Source organism: Schistocerca nitens, chromosome 4 (assembly GCF_023898315.1).
Source record: "Schistocerca nitens isolate TAMUIC-IGC-003100 chromosome 4, iqSchNite1.1, whole genome shotgun sequence".
In the NCBI taxonomy this organism is placed as follows: domain Eukaryota; kingdom Metazoa; phylum Arthropoda; class Insecta; order Orthoptera; family Acrididae; genus Schistocerca; species Schistocerca nitens.
The window spans coordinates 691,304,281-691,327,748 of record NC_064617.1 but is presented as its reverse complement, the minus strand read 5'-3'; the positions used below and the strand labels follow the sequence as shown (position 1 = coordinate 691,327,748).

The 23,468-nt window shown below is 44.6% G+C and overlaps 1 protein-coding gene across 2 annotated transcripts in view; it reads right to left on the bottom strand.

Annotated features, from left to right (window-relative positions):
• LOC126251662 (proton-coupled folate transporter) overlaps positions 1-23,468 on the bottom strand; it is a 324,444-nt gene that overhangs the window by 105,930 nt on the left and 195,046 nt on the right. For both annotated transcript variants that reach the window (XM_049952233.1, XM_049952234.1), the window contains exons 4-6: positions 22,953-23,141; positions 12,050-12,337; positions 2,755-2,856 (exon numbers count right to left, since the gene is read on the bottom strand). In XM_049952233.1, coding sequence (XP_049808190.1) covers positions 2,755-2,856; positions 12,050-12,337; positions 22,953-23,141 — 579 coding nt within the window. The remainder of the gene's footprint in view (positions 1-2,754; positions 2,857-12,049; positions 12,338-22,952; positions 23,142-23,468) is intronic.

The following is a 23,468-nucleotide window of genomic DNA, read 5'->3' as shown; positions in this document are numbered from 1 at the left end:
GTGCTGTTGCAGTTGATCCGCACGTTAGCTTCCGCGCAATCGCACGAGGAACTGCAATAAGTCTCGCAAGTGACCTATGCATTCTGCATCGTCATAGGTTCCATCCCTATCACATCTCCCTCCATCAAGAGCTGCGTGGAAATGATTATGAGAATCGTATTAACTTCCGTACATAGACATTACAACAGGATACTCCAGATGTATCGTGTATCTTGTTTAGTGATAAAGCCACATTTAACAATCATGGCCAGGTAAAACCCGAAACATGCACTATTGGTCTGTTGACAATCCCCGTTGGCTTCGTCATGTGGAACGCCAGGGTTCATGGACGGCAAACGTGTGTTGTGGCATTGTGAACCGTCAGTTCATAGGCCCGTTATTCGTGGACGGAACACTGATGGTGCACGAGTATTGCAGCCTCCTAATAGGCCATTTTCCACAGATGCTAGAAGACATTCCTCTGCAAACTAGGAGGAACCTGTGGTACTAACATGATGGCTGTCCAGCCCATAGTGCACGAAGCATTTCTTCACGAATTGTTTCCAAACTCTTTGATTGGACGCAGTGGATCTGTAACTTCGTTGGCCCGGTCCCCGAACCTGACGCCTGTAGACTTTTTTCTGTGGGGAAAGCTGAATGGCGTTATCTACAAGGACATACCAACTGCAACCCTCGATACGCAACGACGTATTACTGCAGCCTGCTCGGACATCGAAATGCTAGCATGCGTGCAGCATTTATTCCACACCAGACTGGAAGCGTATATTGCCGCTGTCTGTCTGCACAAGAAAACATTTGCTAAGTATTATTACAATCTTTTATTGGCTAAAAATACGAGCCCCTGACTACCAATCCATTCTGTGGAAATCGCACAGCAACAGCACTTTCCACTTCCGCAATATTTGCGGTGCAAGTTTTAGTTGCTTCACCCTGTATGTAATCTGGGAACGAATGAATTCATGACAGTCACACACATCGAGCATACAGCAACATGATACGATCTGCCACACTGTTACTACACTACTGGCCATTAAAATTGCTACACCACGAAGATGACGTGCTACAGACGCGAAATTTAACCGACAAGAAGAAGATGCTGTGATATGCAAATGATAAGCTTTTCAGAGCATTCACACAAGGGTGGCGCCGATGGCGACACCTACAACGTGCTGACATGACGAAAGTTTCCAACCGATTTCTCATACACAAACAGCAGTTGCCGGCGTTGCCTGGTGAAACGTTGTTGTGATGCCTCGTGTAAGGACGAGAAATGCTTACCATCACGTTTCCGACCACCGTATCGCGACATTGCTGCTCGTGTCGGTCGAGATGCAATGACTGTTAGCAGAATATGGAATCGGTGGGTTCAGGAGGGTAATACGGAACGCCGTGCTGGATCCCAACGGCCTCGTATCACTAGCAGTCGAAATGACAGCCATCTTATCCGCCTGGCTGTAACGGATCGTGCAGCCACGTCTCGATCCCTGAGTCAACAGATGGGGACGTTTCCAAGACAACAACCATCTGCACGAACAGTTCGACGACGTTTGCAGCAGCTCGGAGACCATGACTGCGGTTACCCTTGACGCTGCATCACAGACAGGAGCGCCTGCGATGGTGTACTCAACGACGAACCTGGGTGCACGAATGGCAAAACGTCATTTATTCGGATGAATCCAGGTTCTGTTTACAGCATCATGATGGTCGCATCCGTGTTTGGAGACATCGCGGTGAACGCACATTGGAAGCGTGTATTCGTCATCGCCATACTGGCGTATCACCCGGCGTGATGGTAGGGGGTGCGATTGGTTACACGTCTCGGTCACCTCTTGTTCGCATTGACGGCTCTTTGAACAGGGGACGTTACATTTCAGATCTGTTACGACCCGTGGCTCTACCCTTCATTCGACGATCCCTTCGAAACCCCACATTTCAGCAGGATAATGCACGACCGCATGTTGTAGGTCCTGTACGGGCCTTTCTGGGTACAGAAAATGTTCGACTGCTGTCCTGGCCAGCACATTCTCCAGATCTCTCACCAATTGAAAACGTCTGGTCAATGGTGGCCGAGCAACTGGCTCGTCACAGTACGCCAGTCATTACTCTTGATGCACTGTGGTATCGTGTTGAACCTGCATGGGCAGCTGTACCTATACACGCCTTCCAAGCTGTGTTTGACTCAATGCCCAGGCGTATCAAGGCCGTTATTACGGCCAGAGGTAGTTGTTCTGGGTACTGATTTCTCAGGATCTATGCCCCAAAATTGCGTGAAAATGTAATCACATGTCAGTTGTAGTACAATATATTTGTCCAATGAATACCCGTTTATCATCTGCATTTATTTTGGTGAAGCAATTTTAATGGCCAGTAGTGTAATTTTCTCATTAAACTGTTCAGTGATGTTCTTGATAAAAATGTAGAATCAGGTGGTTACCAGAAATTGTTACATTTCTTCCTCATAGTCGTTTTTTTTTCTGAAAGTAATACGCCACTCCCGATGCTGAGTTGCAAAAAAATTAATAGAATTAACAAATGTTGCAAAATTAAAAGCGCTCGGGGAAGTGAAATGGAAGGATGAATCAGGAAGAGGAGCAATCTGATACACAGTTGTCACGCAACAAGTTAGGGACCACGCTCCATTAATTCCAGAGTCTTTTTCCATAGAAGCAGGTTTCCTGTCCAGAACAGAACACCCCCTTAACGACGATACATGGACATGGAGCTTTAAGCAGTTTAAAGCTAAACATTACTCACCCAACACGTAGGCAGCAGACTGGAAGGTCTTGAAGTCACTGTACACGTCTGCTGACCAGTGGAACACCAGCTGCGTGTACAGGTACGTCATGTTCTTCTCATCTGGAACACAACAGCGACACAAAATTTACAGTTAGTATGCTGCCCAGGCTGCCTTGCTCATTTATCTAGCAATCAGATTTACTAAACAAACAAGAGGGATATAAACAGAGGTGGTACAAATAACTTATAGATCTGTTTATTTACAATAAAATGGTTTAACGTTGAACACTGCGAATATTTGTCTAGTCATTGCTTATATTTCTGAGTATATTTCTAAAACTGAAAATTTCTTCAGTGAAAACAACATATCGGAGCTGCATGATGACCCGACTCCTAAATTACAGAAAGAAGTGAGGTCAGCCATTAATAATGCAAAATTTCTTATAAAACCTTTCCAAAAGAAACTACTCATCAATATGAACCCTCAGCCCCCTAAATTTCGGTCCCAGTTCAAAATTCATAAACCTAATCATCCAATACGTCCAATCTCCAATAGCATGAATAGCGCATATCACGATTTGGCCCGATTTCTACACGAAACTTTGAAAAAATATTTCGTTTTCGAAAATAATTATTCCGTTCCTAACAGCCACGTTTTGGTCCAAAATATTAAAAACTTAGTATGCAATTCAGACACCAAGCTCTTTTCCTTAGATATTAAAAATCTTTATACCAATGCCCCGGTACATGAGACGATCATCATTGTGGAAGAAAATTTACGTCAATTTAAAAAGATCTATCAGATGAACAGATTACCGATTTTATGAATCTCATTAATGTCGTTGTCAAGTACAACTACTTTGACTTCAACGGACAACTGTACCAGCAGTCTGGTGGGCTCGCTATGGGCAACCTTGCCGACATCTTTATCAGTTCCTTGGAAAAAAAAGCTGTTTAACCGTGTCTCAGCCGCTTCACTAAGTATCCTTTCTTACATAAGATACGTTGATGATATTCTAGTCATCTATAACGGACCAGCCGACAGAACTGATCATATATTTAAACTTTTTAACGACCTCCATGAAAAAATTTCTTTCACTATTGAACTCGAAAACGAAAACCGCCAATCATTATTTAGACTTGACGCTTACAATAGAAAACAATAACATCACTTTCAATATTTTTCGAAAAGAAACGTATACTGACCAAATCGTGCCTGCTTCCTATTTTCATCCACAGTCTCAAAAAATGGCCTTTTTTCACTCTGCCATCCACCGAGCCACCTCTATACCACTTTCAACAGAAAAGTTTAATGAGGAGATTAATTTACTTAAAACCATAGCAGTCAATAATGAATATACGCCTAACATAGTGCACGATATCCCAAAAAAGAAAACTGCATGAACTACCACGCTCAACACCTCATGCACTGAAATTAACCCAAAGAAACCTTTTTGTATTCCTTTCATAGGACCCATTTCCCATCAGATTCAGCGCATGCTTCGCAACAAATACAACTGCAATGTTGCCTTCTCTACTAATAATAATGTAAACAGAAACTTCATTCATAATTTGAAATCCATTCGCTCCCCTACAGAAAGTTCTGGCGTTTATAAGATCATCTGCGATACCTGCTCCTCCTATTCTATAGGGCAAACTGGACGTGCTTTCACCATCAGATATAAAGAACATCTTTTGAGAAAGAACAGCACCAGTCCCCTAAATTCGTCCTTTGCCGATCATCTCTTAATTACTGGACACGTGCCAAAACCATAGGCGATAACAATATTCTGCATACCGAAATGAAGGGGCGTAGGTTAGATGTTTTAGAGAAATTGGAGATTTTTAAATATCTCTCTCGTCATGATGGCCTCATTCTCAACGAACAGCTGCAGCTGCGACATAAAAACTTTTTCGACTGTATAAAGCCATTGCTTGATCTTTGATTCAGATTTCCTCATGCAATTTACCGAAATGTTGTTTTCCTGTTACATCTTTGCTGTTTTCTTGTATGTCATAACTAACGTTTTTTTACGTTGCAAAATGTATTGTTTGAAGCAGATAAATACGTAACTTCATCCTATTACTATTAGTGCTTACGTTATGGCTGAATCAACTGCATCACAATTTCATGTGTCTAATTTTGAATGTACAGTAGCCTAGTTGTTTTTGCGGCAACTAGATGGCGCTCGTAGCAACACCATGTTTACTTGCTCACAATTCCTAACCGTGGGCACCTCAGTCTTGTTGCAACCCTTGTTCACCCAAGTACGAGCAGCCCTTAGCGGCTCGCCATCTTACTTACAACTATTCATGACGTCGCCTTTCCGGCTTAGATCTTTTTTAATATGTGACTTGTAACTACTGCATCTTTTTCCAGCCAGAACAAACTTAATATGTTTTAGAACAGTTAGTCTAATTCTGAAGACGACGCTCATAGTAGCGTCGAAACCTGGCCAATTTTGACTTGATATTTGTGACCGCGGGCTTATTTGTTCTAATATAATTCTGACACGGTCACTGAACCTTAGCAGCTATGTTCAAAGTTTTACTTCCATGACCACTGATTACCAGTTCAATTTGAAAATACAACGTAGCAACGGTTGCTTCGGTGTGAATTGAATCAAATACAACTGTTACAGAAGGCATTGTTAGGGAAGTGTGTTCCTGCAATAGGAACAATAAACCAAAAGTAATTTATATTGTATGTCATTACCTCTGTGGTATCACAGATCGATACCACACCCATCGGCGTGTCACAGATGGCAACGGACATGCACATTTCCGACAGATGTCAATAGCGGTCGCGTGGGGACCCGGCAGATCCACTGATGCGTGCCCACTGGCCACGCCTTCGGCGGCTCCGACTGCGAGCGGCCTTGTCGCCGTGATACAGAATGGCCGGTGGCAGCTACACGGCCCAGTCTCAGCCGCTGTATTCCACAGTCTCAGTCAGCTTTCGACATTACGCTCGTGCATAAGTAGCTGGACCCTCACATTGCACGACACTCATAAGCCGCTTCTACATCTACATCTACATGGGTACTCTGCAAATCACATTCAAGTGTCTGGCAAAGGGTTCATCGAACCACCTTCACAATTCTCTACTACTCCAATCTCGTATAACGCGCGGAAAGAACGAACACCTCTATCTTTCCGCACGAGCTCTGATTTCCCTTATTTTATCGTGGTGCTCGTTTCTCCCTATGTAGATCGGTGTGAAAATATTTTCGCTTTCGGAGGAGAAAGTTGGTGATTGGAATTTCGTGAGAAGATTCCGTCGCAACGAAAAATGCCTTTCTTTTAATGATGTCCAGCCCAAATCCTGTATCATTTCTGTGACACTCTCTCCCATATTTCGCGATAATACAAAACGTGCTGCCCTTCTTTGAACTTTTTCGATGACTCCGTCAGTCCTATCTGGTACGGATCCCACACCGCGCAGCAGTATTCTGAAAGTGGATGGAGAAGCGTAGTGTAGACAGTCTCCTTAGTAGATCTGTTACATTTTCTAAGTGTCCTGACAATAAAACGAAGTCTTTGGTTAGCCTTCCCCACAACATTTTCTGTGTGTTCCTTCCAATTTAAGTTGTTCGTAATTGTAATACCTAGCCGCTTCTTGTAGTAGCTAGACGTCACTGCTGTTTGTTCTTTTGTAAAGTGTCTTTGCAACGCTTGGAGAAAGCTGCAAGTTACCAAGTCAAATGGCGCTAATCATTTCTGCTCGTGTCCAGCTTCCCTACGACGAAAGCTGCTGAACCACACTGTAGCCCACTTCTTCTTACCATTGTGTACGAAGCAGTTCACAACAATTTCAAAGTCACATATTTCATTCTTTAATTAAAGAACTTCCATATTTGCAACATACGAGGCAAGATCGGAAAGTAACACACAATAATTTTACTAGCAAAAATTTAATAAATAACAAAACATAATAATCACAAATGAACTTACATATTTCATCTACTTTTCTACATAGTCACCAACATTATCAACACATTCCTCCCATTATGGCGCCAGTTTTAATGTGCCCTGTTTGTAGAATTATGTTTCGTTGGAGTACAGCCATCTGCAGACTGTGATTTCACTTCCACATCCATCGCAAATTTTTGGCTGGCCAGGAATTTCTTCATCGAACCAAACAGAAGAGAGTCTGAAAGTGCAAGGTCTGGACTGTATGGTTGACTGTGGTGCACCTCTAAACCAAATTTGGTGATTTGTTCAACAACAGGTGCAGCAAGATGGGGGGCGAGCATTATCATGAAGAACTTTGACACTGTCAGTATTAGTGTTGTGGCGTTTGTTATGAAGAGCACGAGACAACTTAACTAAAGATTTAATGTAGGCTGCAGCAGTCACAGTGGTCCAGTGTTCAGCAAAGTCCACCAATAACGCACCACGCATCTCCCAGAACACTGTCACAGGCGCTCATCTATCACACTGAGTCACTTTCAATTTTTCTTGCAGAACTAGCACTCCTGAAAGAAAGGATATTGCGGAGACATGGCTTAGTCACAGCCTTAGGGATGTTTCCAGAATGAGATTTGCACTCTGCAGCGGAGTGTGCGCTGATATGAAACTTCTTGGCAGATTAAAACTGTGTGCCGGACCGAGACTCGAACTCGGGACCTTTGCCTTTCGTGGGCAAGTGCTCTACCAACTGAGCTACCCAAGCACGACTCACACCCCGTCCTCACAGCCTTATACTTCTGCCAGTACCTCGTCTTCTACCTTCCAAACTTTGCAGAAGCTCTCCTGCGAACCTTGCAGAACTGCTGTGAGGACGGGGCGTGAGTTGTGCTTCGGTAGCTCAGTTGTTCAAGCAATTGCCCGCGAAAAGCAAAGGTCCCGAGTTCGAGTCTCGGTCCGGCACGCAGTTTTAATCTGCCAGGAAGTTTCATATCAGCGCACACCCCGCAGCAGAGTGAAAATCTCATTCATCTAGTGGTATGGCCACAACTCATCATCAGTGACGACTTGTTCAGAAAGTCATGCCCTCCTGCGGCGTAATGCATTAAGTGATCCAAGCTTGTCTTCATTCGCTGACCCTTGTGATTGCCTGCCAGACTCTTGGGCACGCAACGAACGGTAACTTCACAAATTTCAACGTGTCATGAACAATATCGTACACTGCACCATAGAGAATGTTGAACTACCGCGATAAAATTTGTAGTTGCGCGCTGTGATCGTTCGAAATTGCTGCTTCAATGGTTCCAACACCCTGCAGGGTTGCAGTTGTTACCGGCCGTCCGGAGCGTGGCGAATTACTAAGGCTAACACGGTTGGAAGAATGCACACCACCTGGAGACATTGCTACGGTCTATACAGTCGTCCCCATACACGTTACGTATGTCCCTGTAATTTCACTCGGTTTACGCTCTTTGTACTTTAAGTATCGAACGACACTTCGTTGCTTTTCACAAGTTGACAACAGTAACATGCACGCCATATTTGTTTCGTAGTTCATGCCTCTGACGCTATAGCCGCACATGTAAACAAAATACGCTCTGTTTCGCAAACTTCAGATTACACTGACAAGCGAGAACACTATGGCCACCCACCAACTATCGATACAAACTCGTCCGGGCGATAGCAGTGCCGCTTGGCAATGAATGACTCCTAGTCAGACACGCGCACATTGCATAGAGTATCAGTGAGTGTGCTGTCCATATGTAGAATGGGGGCCGGCCGTTGTGGCCGAGCGGTTCTAGGCGCTTCAGTCTTTAACCGCGCGATCGTTACGGTCGCAGGCTCGAATCCTGCCTCGGGCATGGATGTGTGTGATGTCCTTAGGTTAGTTAGGTTTAAGTAGAACTAAGTTCTAGGGGACTGATGACCTCAGATGTTAAGTCTCATAGTGGTCAGAGCCATTTTGTAGAATAGAGAAGGCGCGCTATCTATCAGAGTTTCACCAAGGGGCAGATTGTATGGCCCAGAGGCTCGGCACGAGGATTTTGCAAACTGGATGACTTGTGGTGCGTTCGAGGAGTGCTGTGATGAGCGAAGGGGAAAGCACATCCAGACGTCGTGGGGTTGGGCAGTCACCCCTCAATACAGATTTCGTAGACTGGGCAGACTTATAAAACAGGACAGGCGGTCAACTGTGGCAAAACTAACATCATTCTTTAATTCTGGGCAGAGTACAAGCGTATCTGAACACACGATGCACGGAACACTCCCAAATGGGCCTCTGCAGCCGACGACACATGGCTGTGCCAATGTTAACATCATTACATTGGAAACTACGACTGGAATGGACAAGTGACCATCGGCACTGGGCGTTCGTGCAGTGGCAGAGTATTACATAGTCTGATGAATACCAGTACCTTCTTCATCATGCCGATGGGAGGGCGCGAATCCGCCGTCTTCCAGGGGAACAGATCTTCGACACCTGTATGGTGCAGATAAGCTGGCTGCAGCTCCATCATGCTCTGGGGAACATCCACGTTGGCATTCATGTGCCCAGTGGAGCTCGTGCAGTGCTACGTAATGGCCAAGGAGTATTGTACAACGGTTGCAGACCACGCACACCACTTCACGGCCTTCCGTGACGATCATGTTACCCGACAGCAGTGGCATTTTTCAACAAGGTAATGCGCGACTTCATAAGGCTGTAGTGGAACAGACCCCTCCCCACTGACGCAAATGACGAAAAAGGAAAATGTTTTTTTTATTCTAATGAAATTACGCAATTAATTATTTAAATTATCATTTTTGTAAATTAATATTAAAATAAATAAATAAATTTTCTTGTAAACGCGCTCTTTGGTCGGAAGCAGCGAAGACAAGGCATTGCTATCTCTGACCAAAGAGGTGCGGTAGCGTTGATAGACGTCCGCCAGTCGAGAGCGGCAGCAGTTGCAATCAAGATCTCTTACTGTGATAACACGTAGAGCAGTTCATATGAACAGTGCTAGTGACTGATGTATTCTTGTAAATGATATTGACCAGTTTGAAGATTCGATAATGCCAGATTTCATTGCAAATCAATTTCGTATGGTCGTAAATAAGTACAAGCAATAAGTGAATATGAAAAACAGCAAGATCAAGAGTTAGAAAAAAATCATTTCCCTACCTACCTACTTCAAGAATCGGAGGGAGAAAATCAACGGAGACAATAGCCTGACCAGCAGCTATCAAGGGAAAACGAAGATCTACACAGCCTACTGTAAAATTAGGTAAAAAGGGATTCTAAAAGCAAATTCACTCTGTTAAATCTCAAAAATTATCCAAGGTTGTTATTTCTGTAGTAAATTGACCCATATTGTCCGATACGGTCGTGAAAAGTTACATTCTCAATACTGCATTAAAAACACTTTCTTTTGGCGACTTAGAACACTTTAATAGAAATTTGTTCACATAGAAATAATTTTTTTTTTTTTTGGCAATTTTACTTCGGATCGAAAATCAGGGGTGGTCTCATTCACGAGTTCCTATCCCCCTAAACTTTAAAAAATAAACTACCTACCAAAAAACCAAATTTACTACAAGGCCAGAAGTGTGATGAAGTGGTTAGAGGAACACAGTGGCGAGTTCCAATTGACGTGTTGGTCCCCCCACTCGCCAGATCTGAACCCGATCGAACACGTCAGGGATGTGATTGAACGTGGTGTCAGAGCTGAATTTTCGGGAATTGTGTGTTCAGATGTGATGCCAACTGCCTCCAACGACCTACCAAGGCTTCACTGCTTCCACGCCACGATGCATCGCTGCTGTTATCCGTGCCAAAGGTGGACATACCGGCTATTAATTAGGTGGCCATAATGTTCTGGCTGAACAGTGTACACAACTGGCCAATAAAACTGCTACACCACGAAGATGAGGTGCTATAGACGCGAAATTTAACCGACAGGAAGAAGATGATGTCATATGCAAATGATTACCTTTTCAGAGCATTCACACAAGGTTGCCGCCAGTGGCGACACCTATTACGTGCTGACATGAGGAAAGTTTCCAACCGATTTCTCATACACAAACAGCAGTTGACCAGCGTTGCCTGGTGAAACGTTGTTGTGATGCCTCGTGTAAGGAGGAGAAATGCGTATCATCATGTTTCCGACTTTGATAAAGATCGGATTGCAGCCTATCGCGATTGCGGTTTATCGTATCGCGACATAGCTGCTCGCGTTGCTCGAGATCCAATGACTGTTAGTAGAATATGGAATCGGTGGGTTCAGGAGGGTAATACGGAACGCCGTGCTGTATCCCAACGGTCTCGTATCACTAGCAGTCGAGATGACAGGCATCTAATCCGCATGGCACGTGCAGCCACGTCTCGATCCCTGAGTCAACAGATGGGGACGTTTGCAAGACAACAACCATCTGCACGAACAGTTCGACGACGTTTGCAGCAGCATGGACTATCAGCTCGGAGACCGTGGCTGCTGTTACCCTTGACGCTGCATCACAGATAGGAGCGCCTGCGATGGTGTACTCAACGACGAACCTGGGTGCACGAACGACAAACGTCAATTTTTGGGATGAATGCAGGTTCTGTTTACAGCATCATGATGGTCGCATCCGTTTTTGGCGACATCACGGTGAACACACATTGGAAGCGTGTATTCGTCATCGTCATACTGGCGTATCACCCGACGTGATGGTATGGGGTGCCATAGGTTACACGTCTCGGTCACCTCTTGTTCGCAATGACGGCACTTTGAAAGGCGGACGTTACATTTCAGATGTGTTACGACCCGTGGCTCTGCCCTTCATTCGACCCCTGCGAAACCCTACATTTCAGCAGGATAATGCACGACCGCATGTTGCGGGTCCTGTACGGGCCTTTCTGGATACAGAAAATGTTCGACTGCTGCCCTGACCAGTACATTCTCCAGATCTCTCACCAATTGAAAACGTCTGGTCAATGGTGGCCGAGCAACTGGCTCGTCACAATACGCCAGTCACTACTCTTGATGAACTGTGGTATCGTGCTGAAGCTGCATGGGCAGCTGTACCTGTACACACCATCCAAGCTGTGTTTGGCTCAATGCCCAGGCGTATGAAGGCCGTTATTACGGCCAGAGGTGGTTGTTCTGGGTATTGATTTCTTAGGATCTATGCACCCAAACTGCGTGAAATGTAATCACATATCAGTTCTAGCATAATGTATTTGTCTAATGAATACCCGTTTATTATCTGCATTTCTTCTTGGTGTAGCAATTTTAATGGCCACGCAAATCTCCCATTCTTGAGTCCTATAGCAGCAATAATATACGAGAAAAGACATTTGATAAGAAGAGAGGAGTGAGGAGGTTTGCACCGTGTGAGGGCTCTTTTTCTTGCTGGGAGCGGCGCGCGGCCGTATACTGACCCCTCTGGAAAGTGTAGAAGGCGACGGCGATGACGATGAGGCAGAGGATGGCCCTGCGCCGGCGCGGCCGCCGCCTCGCCAGCGTGGCCATCGTGTCCCTGGCGGCGCGCCAGTCCCAGAAGTCTGCGCAGCAGGCGTCGGCGCGCCGGGGCAGCGGTTCGTGGCCCGGCGCCGTCCTCGAGCGCAGCGCCACCGCCGCGTACACCACGGCCGCCAGCATCAGGCACGCGTTCACCGCGAACATCAGCGTGTACGACCGCTGCAACGGGCCCGCCCACAGGTACTTGCCTGCACACAGCCACACATCTCTCACTGACGAACATTTCTTTTTTCACAGTACAACGTTACAATAACGTTTCACAAAACGTTTACTAACGAATCTGTCAATAGTTGCTATACACGTGATGGCAACTAGTTTCCAACCAACTGGTTAATTTTCAGGCCTAACCTACTGAGGCTACAAAACAACAGCATACAGGGTGATCCATTGATAGTGACCGGGCCAAATATCTCACGAAATAATCATCAAACGAAAAGACTCTACAAAGAACGAAACTTGTCTAGCTTGAAGGGGGAAACCAGAAGGCGCTATGGTTGGCCCGCTAGATGGCGCTGCCATAGGTCAAACGGATATCAACTGTTTTTTTTTTCAATAGGAACCTCCATTTTTTATTACATCTTCGTGTAGTACGTAAAGAAATATGAATGTTTTAGTTGGACCACTTTTTTCGCTTTGTGATAGATGGCGCTGTAATAGTCACAAACGTATAAGTACGTGGTATCACGTAACATTCCGCCAGTGCGGACGGTATTTGCTTCGTGATACATTACCCGTGTTAAAATGGACCGTTTACCAATTGTGGAAAAGGCCGATATTGTGTTGATGTATGGCTATTGTGATCGAAATGCCCAACGGGCGTGTTCTATGTATGCTACTCGGTATCCTGGACGACATCATCCAAGTGTCCCGACCGTTCGCCGGATAGTTACGTTATTTAAGGAAACAGGAAGTGTTCAACCACATGTGAAACGTCAACCACGACCTGCAACAAATGATGATGCCCAAGTAGGTGTTTTAGCTGCTTTCGCGGCTAATCCGCACATCAGCAGCAGACAAACTGCGCGAGAATCGGGAATCTCAAAAACGTCGGTGTCGAGAATGCTACATCAACATCGATTGTACCCGCACCATATTTCTGTGCACCAGGAATTGCATGGCGACGACTTTGAACGTCGTCTACAGTTCTGCCACTGGTTACAAGAGAAATTACAGACGATGACAGACTTTTGAACGCGTTCTATTAAGCGACAAAGCGTCATTCACCAACAGCGGCAACGTAAACCGGCATAATATGCACTACTGGACAACGGAAAATCCACGATGGCTGCGACAAGTAGAACATCAGCGACCTTGGCGGGTTAATGTATGGTGCGGCATAATGGGACGAAGGATAATTGGCCCCCATTTTATCGATGGCAATCTAAATTGTGCACTGTATGCTGATTCCTACATAATGTTCTACCGATGTTACTACAAGATGTTTCAGTGCATGACGGAATGGCGATGTACTTCCAACATGATGGATGTCCGGCACATAGCTCGCGTGCGGTGGAAGAGGTACTGAATAGCATATTTCATGACAGGTGGATTGGTCGTCGAAGCACCATACCATGGCCCGCACGTTCACCGGATATGACGTCCCCGGATTTCTTTGAGTGGGGAAAGTTGAAGTATATTTGCTATCGTGATCCACCGACAACGCCTGACAACATGCATCAGCGCATTGTCAATGCATGTGCGAACAATACGGAAGGCGAACTACTCGCTGTTGAGAGGAATGTCGTTACACGTATTGCTAAATGCATTGACGTTGACGGACATCATTTTGAGCATTTATTGCATTAATGTGGTATTTACAGGTAATCACGCTGTAACAGCATGCGTTCTCAGAAATGATAAGTTCACAAAGGTACATGTATCACATTGGAACAACCGAAATAAAATGTTCAAACGTACCTACGTTCTGTATTTTAATTTAAAAAACCTACCTGTTACCAACTGTTCGTCTAAAATCGTGAGCCATGTGATTGTGACTATTAAAGCCACATCTATCACAAAGCGAAAAAAGTGGTCCAACTAAAACATTCTAATTTTTTTACGTACTACACGAATATGTAATAAAAATGGGGTTCCTATTTTAAAATACGCAGTTGATGTCCGTTTGACGCTTATTTCTTGGGATATTTGGCCCGGTCACGATCAATGGACCACCCTGTATAGCTGCTAGTGAACAGTCAAAAATAAATAAAATTAAAAAAAAAATTTAAAAAAATGTTCAAATGTGTGTGAAATCTTATGGGACTTAACTGGTAACGTCAACAGTCCCTAAGCTTACACACTACTTAACCTAAATTATCCTAAGGTCAAACATACACACTCATGCCCGAGGGAGGACTCGAACCTCCGCCGAGACCAGCCGCACAATCCATGACTGCTCGGCTAATCCCGCGCGGCAGGGAACAGTCAGTACAAAAATAAATTGCAATAAACAGTTCAAACGTAACAGAAATTAATTATTTGAATTCAAACGTAGCTGCATTCGAGATACCTGATCTTAATAATAAATATCTGAATAGCAATACATGCTTTACACAATGTTCACATAATGACTGTCACAATCCACACATGCCTCTTAGCAAGTCGAAATCAAACGTAGCCAACAGCACCAGGGAAACTTTCGATGGCGCTAGTGTCACGCCTCATGTACAAGTGCACACCCGCAGCCAATGGGCGTGTCGTGTTCTAAATGTGGATGCGTCTAACCACCTTTATTAACCTTGACTAGTGTTCAACTACTGGTCGGAGAATGTTATCCCCGAATTGTGGAGCATTGAGTTCGCCGTGAATGGACGACAAAGACGTCCGTCGCCTCCAACACGATGCTACCTCATCACGGAATCGCCACGTTGCTGTACTCGACAAAAAGGACGTCTCTGCCGCACAGCATTATCTGGTTCCCTCAACACACGATGGCTATAGTCATCTGATATCACACATATGAGGCATTCATCTGTGAAGGGAACTTTGCGCCAAGTTTCCATAGTCCGTTCTTGATAATTTTGTGTCCATCTCTATGGTTCAGTTTAGTGTCTCGCCTTAAGGATCGGTTCTCTCCTGGCCGTTCAGAATACAGAGAAGAGTTCTGGAGTTTGTTTGGCACAGTTTGGTTGGACACACGCTTTCCTCTGGCTGTCACAACGTCATTTGTATCGTCGTGGCACTCCAGTCAGGGTTTCTACCTTTCCCTCTCAATGCAAGCTGAAAGCATCTGTATACTTGAAATTGAAAAAGATCTGCAGGAAATAGGCATTACAAACAGAATTCTTCAGGACACAGTTGCATTCAAAACATTAACTGACAAGCATCAATTTAAAGCTAAACTAAGTGTTACACCGAAGAGAACATGGGCAGAAAAACTAAGAAAAATCGTAGTAAGAAGATGAAGAGATTTTAGGAGAAGAAGAAAGCAAGCAGTTCAGCGAAATACGTTCAGTTGCTCTCCGTAGCTGAGCATGGCGATGAAACAAAATGGAAGTTAAGTGAAAAGTGAACTAAACCGTCACTAATTTTAACTGAAACGAATAGCTCTCAGACTTTGAGAGTCCTCTGGCTGTCGGCAAGTTTCGGTTAGCGGCATACTTTGTTTGGTGTGAGGCAATATTATGAAACCATTTTAAGGCAAATTTTTTTAATAGTGTAAAGCAAACCACTTCTGTCTGAAGTTCTGTGGCGTAAATTTGTAATAACGCACAGCAGACCGGAGTGAGACAGACACATAAATCGCTTCTGTCTCTATGCTGTTCATTTTTGGAACACAACCTACGACCAGCTTAGAGACAGAACTGATGACACTTTCTGCAGGAACTGACCATCATTTTGCAGGACAATGCTCAAGCACGTACAGTGCACGCTGTTACTGATTTGTTTGACTGATGGGGCTGCTAAGTGCTATGCCACCTACTGCACTCCCCTGACTTAAGCCCTCGTGAGTTCAACTCGATTTCTAAACTGAAGGAAACACTTCACGGCATTCGCTTCAGAACTGCTACAAATTCGTCGGGCAATAGACCGCGCCGCTCGAACTGTCAACACAAATGGCATTGCTAAGAGTATCCTACGACTTCCACATCGCTGGCAACGGGTTATACACAATGCTGGTGACTACTTGGAAGGTCAGTAAAACTTTGCAACACGTATCTACTTGATAAATAGTTACCACTATTAAAGTTCCAACCCTCATACATCTGAATAGACTGTAAAGATGAAGTACTAACGCGATAACTGGCACTGCTGAGTGGAAAAGTACCAAGGATAATTAGATCATATCCTATATAACGTGAATGTGAGCCAATGAACTGTGACATTTCCAATTTTGTTTACACGAACACTTCGCAGCTAGCAAGTGCCAGGTAGCATTAAAAAATTCTCTAACTATCATTTCCAAACTTAGGGTGAAACACATGGCATCAATAGAAATGATAACAGCTAGAGGAAAAATTATACGAAAGGAACATCCAAAGTTATTTGCTGGATGTCTGCGGAGGAAGACAATGAACCAAAAAATTGGAAAAATGCAGTAGTTTTTTTCCAGGAGTGGTGGTACCGCTCGGTATGCAGGATAACGCCTGCGATGTCTGAAAAGTGGGAGAAGAGATATTGGCAGGAGTAAACCTGTGAGGGCGGGCCATGAGTTTTGCCTGTATAGCTCGGTCAGAAAGAGTGTATCCACCAAAAGGCAATGTTCCGAGTTCAAGTATCTGTGCAGACTACAGTTTTAATCTGCCAGGAGATGTCAGTAACGTAGTTCTATTTCAACAAAATCCTGCTGGGTGTGTGACATGTCGTATGTTGGTAATTTTATCATATATTCTAACTGATCAAAAGTATCTGGATACCTACTAATGGACACTAATATGGAGTGTTCAACCCTTCGTCTTTATGAAGGCTTGACCCTTACTAGGAACACTTACAGTGAGGTGACTATCTGTGGAGGAATGGCTACACATACTTTCTCAAGAGCCGAAACCAGAAGACATAAGCGATGTTAGATGTTGGGGCTGGAGCGAAGTCGATGTTGTAACTCATTCCAAAGGTGTTCCACTGGGCTCAGTTCAGGACTACGGACAGGCCAATCAAATTTCATGACTGTTACGTCCAAAAAAAATTGTTTCACAGATGCTGCTTAATGTCACGGTGCCTTGCCACACTAATGTAATGTATCAGAACTGTTCCTCTGCTGTACGCAGTACACATTGCTGTAAATACTGTAAGTATCTTTCCGCAATTAGCGTTTTCGTAACAGCAATAGGGGGATCACACCCTTGCCACGAAAAACACCCCAATACGGCAACATTGTGTAAGGTGGCAGAATAAATGGTCAGGTTCGCACCTTACATGAGACCTTTACAAATCGCAATGAGAAGGTGAAGGTGACACCTAACGTAAATCGACAGTTATGACAACATTTGCCTATCAATATGTATTGCAAAAAGGGATGCCAGTCAATCGACGGTAATTAGCACACCATTCCTATACAATGCATGTCTTTGAGCGGAAGGTAGAACAGGGAACGTGAGTCGAGTTGCTTTTAGTTTTGAAAAGCCAGCTCCACAACGGTATAGAGAAACCGCACTGTGGGAGTTACGCCGGCGACCACTTAAAGGGGTGGCAAGAAAGAGGGCAGCGACCCTGGGCCAGGTGATTCATGCTGGAGGGCTGCCTGTAACGAGGGCATCGGTACAAGAGCAAAGAAGAAGCTTTAGAAACCTGCCTTTCGAAATTCCAACAGGATACGAACAAAAGCAAGTGACACATTTTCGTCCAGCGAGTGCGACACACGGTAAGGTCAATGTACTTTAGGCGTCTAGAATGGGCACAAAACGTCCGATTGGCGGAAACTCACTAGGAAGGAGAAAACTACTGAAGTTTCGACGCAGTTTGATAGAAGAGACGTTGCGATTGGTAGAGGGTGTTTCTACAAAATAAGAGGAACGCTCCTATTGGTCGGAAAAATCCGTGATGTGAAAAAGGAACCCAAGTGGAGGGAGAGAGTTCTGCCATGAGAGGACAAGAGAGAAATTTTGGTGGTGGGGACTCTTCTCTGAACTAGTGTCAAGTGCAGGATGGAGTGCTTAATGCTCCGTACGATGCAGAGAAGAAATTGGTGTGGACACTGCGTTCACAGCAGCCACACTCCAGCTAAAATTAGCTGTAGCAACGTTTAGCTCCAACTGTGGAGAAACGAACCAGCCACATTAGTTAATTGTTCTTGTGAAAACTGAGAGGGCACTATAATATGAACGCTGCTCCAACCATGCGCATTTATATCGCCACATAATAGGACTAGAGCTGAGTATATGTTTTCTCGCATAACAAGAAACATAGGGAAAGTTTCTGCTGGAAAGTTCAGCAAAGGCCAAATTAGTTTTGTAGGACTTTCATTGGGAGAGAGCGGCCTTGCAGACAGCAGCACGTCGCAGCTTAAGGTAAATACTGTCTGCAGAGGCGCAAACTTTGTTGGTTCACCAGCTTGCGTCCACTGTAAACTCGAGAAGCCTTGGGTAATCTTGTGCTAAAATTTGTCACTTGACTAACCATCCACCGTAGACTTCATTTTCATCCTAAATAGTACCGAACTTTGAACCGGAATTGGACGATTTTCGTAGTACTGACCAACATCATAACATAGGTGTAGAAGCAATTTTGTAAAGAAACGTCCAATTAAACTTTCATATTATTGTGCTTAGGATTAATGCAAAGAAACTTCCAATGAAACTTTCATAATATTGTGCTTAAGATTCTACATCTACATCCATACTCCGCAAGCCACCTGACGGTGTGTGGCGGAGGGTACCTTGAGTACCTCCATCGGTTCTCCCTTCTATTTCAGTCTCGTATTGTTCGTGGAAAGAAGGATTGTCGGTATGCCTCTGTGTGGGCTCTAATCTCTCTGATTTTATCCTCATGGTCTCTTCGCGAGATATACGTAGGAGGGAGCAATATACTGCTTGACTCCTCGGTGAAGGTATGTTCTCGAAACTTCAACAAAAGCCCGTACCGAGCTACTGAGCGTCTCTCCCGCAGTCTTCCACTGGAGTTTATCTATCATCTCCGTAACACTTTCGCGATTACTAAATGATCCTGTAACGAAGCGCGCTGCTCTCCCTTGGATCTTCTCTATCTCTTCTATCAACCCTATCTGGTACGGATCCCACACTGGTGAGCAGTATTCAAGCAGTGGGCGAACAAGCGTACTGTAAACTACTTCCTTTGTTTCCGGATTGCATTTCCTTAGGATTCTTCCAGTGAATCTCAGTCTGGCATCTGCTTTACCGACGATCAGCTTTATATGATCATTCCATTTTAAATCACTCCTAATGCGTACTCCCAGATAATTTATGGAATTAACTGCTTCCAGTTGCTGACCTGCTATGTTGTATCTAAGTGATAAGGGATTTTTCTTTCTATGTTTCTATCTTTCAGAGAGTTAATATTTAATATTGTTGTGTATAAAGTTATTTCACTTTTTGATGATGGCAAGATGCGTTATCCATTGCACTGTTTTTATGTTGGCGAGTTGAAAACTGTGTGAAAACCTGTATTTTGGTGAGCAATATTGCGACAATAAACTTGTCATTTCACCTCACACAGTTGTTCTCAATTCAATAATAAGCAAGCAAAAACAAAACCACAATCTTACAATGGTCTCCTCTATACTTCACTACTGGCACTACACATACGAGCAGGTAACGTTTCCCATGCATTCGCCAAACTGAAGCCCTTCCATTGGATTACCACAGCATATATACACTGAGGTGACAAAAATAGCGATATCCACATATACCGATGGCGGTAGTATCGCGTAAACAAGATATAAAAGGGCAATGCATTGCCGGAGCTATCATTTGTAGTCACATGATTCATGTGAAAAAGGTTCCCGAAGTGATTACGGCCGCACGACGGAAATTAACATAACAGTCTTTGAACGCGGAATGGTAGTTGGAGCTAAGCGCACAGTACATTCCATTTCGAAAACTGTTAGGTATTTCAATATCCCGTGTTCCACAGTGAGCCGAGAATACCAAAATTTCAGGCATTACTTCTCACCACGGACAATGTAGTGGCCGATGGCCTTCACTTATTGACCGAGAGTAATGGCGTTTGCGTTGAGTTGCCACTGCCAACAGACAATCAGTACTGAGTGAATTAACCGCAGAAATCAATGTGGGAAGTACGACGAACATATCCGTTAGGACAGAGCGCTGAAATCTGACGCTGAAGGGCTATGGCAGCAGGCGACAGACACGAGTACCTTCGCCAACAGCCTGTAGGGCCTCTTCTGAGCTCGTGACCATACCAGTTGGACCCCTGACGACTGTAAAACCGTGGCCTGGTCACATGAGTCCCGATTTCAGTTGGTAAGAGCTGATGGTAGGGTTCGAATGTGACGCAGACCCCACGAAGCCATGGACCCAAGTTGTCAACAAGGCACTGTGCAAGCTGGTGGTGACTGCAATAATGTGGGCGGTGTTTACATGGAATCTTATCCGATCATTGACTGGGAATGATTATATCCAGCTATTTGGAAACCATTTGAGGCCATTCATTGTCTTCATGTTCCCAAACAACGATGGAATTTTTATGGATGACAATGCGCCATGTCATTGGGCCGCAGTTGTCGGCGATTGATTTGAAGAACATAGTGGACATTTCGAGAGAATGATCTGGCCACCCAGATTGTCCGATATGAGGGTACAAATCGTAGAGGGAGGCCAAGAGATGAATACACTAAGCAGATTCAGAAGGATGTAGGTTGCAGCATGTACTGGGAGATGAAGAAGCTTGCACAGGGTAGAGTAGCATGGAGAGCTGCATCAAACCAGTCTCTGGACTGAATACCACAACAACAACAACAACAGTGTACCTCGTGGTCTCACACCAAGAAGGACTGTACTGAAATTGACTCTGGCCGCAAAATCCTATGCTCTTATATTACTAAATAGTGGATGAACTTGAAAATAAGAGAGTGGGGCAAAACATAAATACTTCAGACCTATAACCTTACTATTTGTAACGTACAAGATAATTACAAAAATTAGCACAAACTGCTTAAAAAATGTAAATTTAATCAAGCAAAGGACGAACTGGAGTTAGAAGTGGATATAATCCGCTCAAAATATGTTGTGTACCGACCACGCGACTTGTATAGGTTTTCCCTTTTTTTTCAGAAATCTTTTTCTCAATATTCATTTGGCAAGTGATAACAGGAAGGGCTTTCCATGATGTGAAATGTTAATGTTCTTGTGTAGCCCATTCAAGAATGGAATATAGAGTAAATGCTTACTAACTGTCTCTTACAAGCGGTAAATAATCAATATTATCTTCAAATTTCTTGCAAAAAGCGAGATTCTGGAATTTTGAAACAAGAACTTTCTACAATACAATGGTGTCACTCGCCTGTAAGTAAAACCCATGCTACGTGTCTTTGTATACACAGAGGATCCACTTTCCCCTCATCGTGTTCTGGATCACACTAGCTACCCAAAAACTGAATAGAAAGTTTGAGTCCATACACTGACTTGGCATATGAACAGAAATGCCTAGAATTGTTTGATGCATCATTCGCTAGGACCTGCCCGAAAATAATTGAAAGTATCGTTTTAGCCAGTCCTTCTTTGGACGCTCTTGTTGCTATTAATTTTTCACGGTCAGTTTGTGCTTAATCTCTTTGATAGAGAGAGTGTACTAGTTTTAGTTTCCATATCATTGAATCAAGACGGCTCTTTGCTAAACAGGATAGGAACTGCTCTGCTGGTGAACAGTCAAGAAATGCTTTTTCGTGCAAGTGAAGCTTTCTGTTTCGTGGGGCTGTTGGTCCCTGTTCTCTGGTGAGAAACGTTGGTGGGCAAACACTCTGACACAACTTCTTGAAGAATAGGAGACAACTGCTGCAGAGTTACATCCTGGGAAATGATGTCGAGGGCTTCACGAGGACAATTGACCTTTGTGAAAGGTAGTGTTTAGCTACGTGGTTACTAGTCCATCCCCGCAGACCCCATCTGTCTGTACGAGATGATCGTCGTTACTGAGGAGGGCATGATCTTTCAGCAAGAGAAAGTGCCTCGTCTCACGGATAGAAGTGTCCGCATATGAGAACGGGGATCCCGATTAAAAAATCAGTGTGTTTCTCTGACATCCTACACCCTGGATCTTAAACTTACTAAACTTCCATTTGACACTGCGATCGCTGTGTTCGCTATGCGAATCTGTATCGCTCTTCCTTCACCAGCTGGTGAAAGTAGTGAAGAAAATATAGGTGTGGATACCTGAATAAGCCTATCAGCACGATTCACTACATGTCCGCTTCGTCTTGATACTGTTACACAGGTGGTTGTAACACAGTGATTCCGTAACTCGATAGAATGAGGCACGCTACAGCAGTATTCCACCATACTTCATCTGCCATCTGACCTCGAGAGGCCCGATGGGCATAGTGCTGAGGTTGACCATGTTCAGAACACGTGGGAGTCACTTACTCCAGGTACTCTTAGTCTGGTGATTCTGTAGTTCGACAGCGTACAGCCAATATGTTTAGCACTAAGGCTTTCTACAGCAAAGGAGATACAGTCCTCTCTTAACTGCCCAGCTGCCTGACCTAACGTGACCCATTGCTACGACTGACCACGTCCAGCACGTTTCAGAGTCAGTTCCACCTTGTCAAGGTACCACTACTCTTGTGACTCAATAGCTAACCGATGTTTGGGCAATCTGTTTGGCATTAAGGCTTTACAGAGTAGAGTCGGAAGGTGACCCAATCCTTTCTTAAATGGCCAGCCCCCTGACCTAGAGCAACGCCAGTTGGCATGGTGCTGAGGTAAACCACGTCGAGGACGGCGACGCGCAGGGTGCGCTGCTCCCTGGTGGTGACGTCAGCCAGGTAGCTGAAGCAGTTGGCGAAGATGGCCACGTCGGCGCCCGTCAGCGCACACGGCAGCGCCGCCGACCACAGCACCGTCGACAGCGGCCAGTCCGCTGCAACAGACGTAACGTCGATGCTCCATTAGTCTCCTCAGTAGCTGCGTTTCATGAAAGTCTCACATTAGACAGCCGAGCTAAAAAACGGAAACTAATTAATAATGAGGCTTGCTTCTATTAGTCAAACTACAGCCAACATGGAAGTCTGACATGGAAATGGAAATGAGCGTTTGGCGTCATTGGCACCAAATAGTGTATTCCAACAGAATAATTCAACACCCTCACGCTGGAGGTCACACAACAAACTCCGTGAGGAATGTGCACATCCATGACTGACCCGACTGGTTCCCTAATTTGTCTGGGATGTGCTGGGAAGATGTCTAC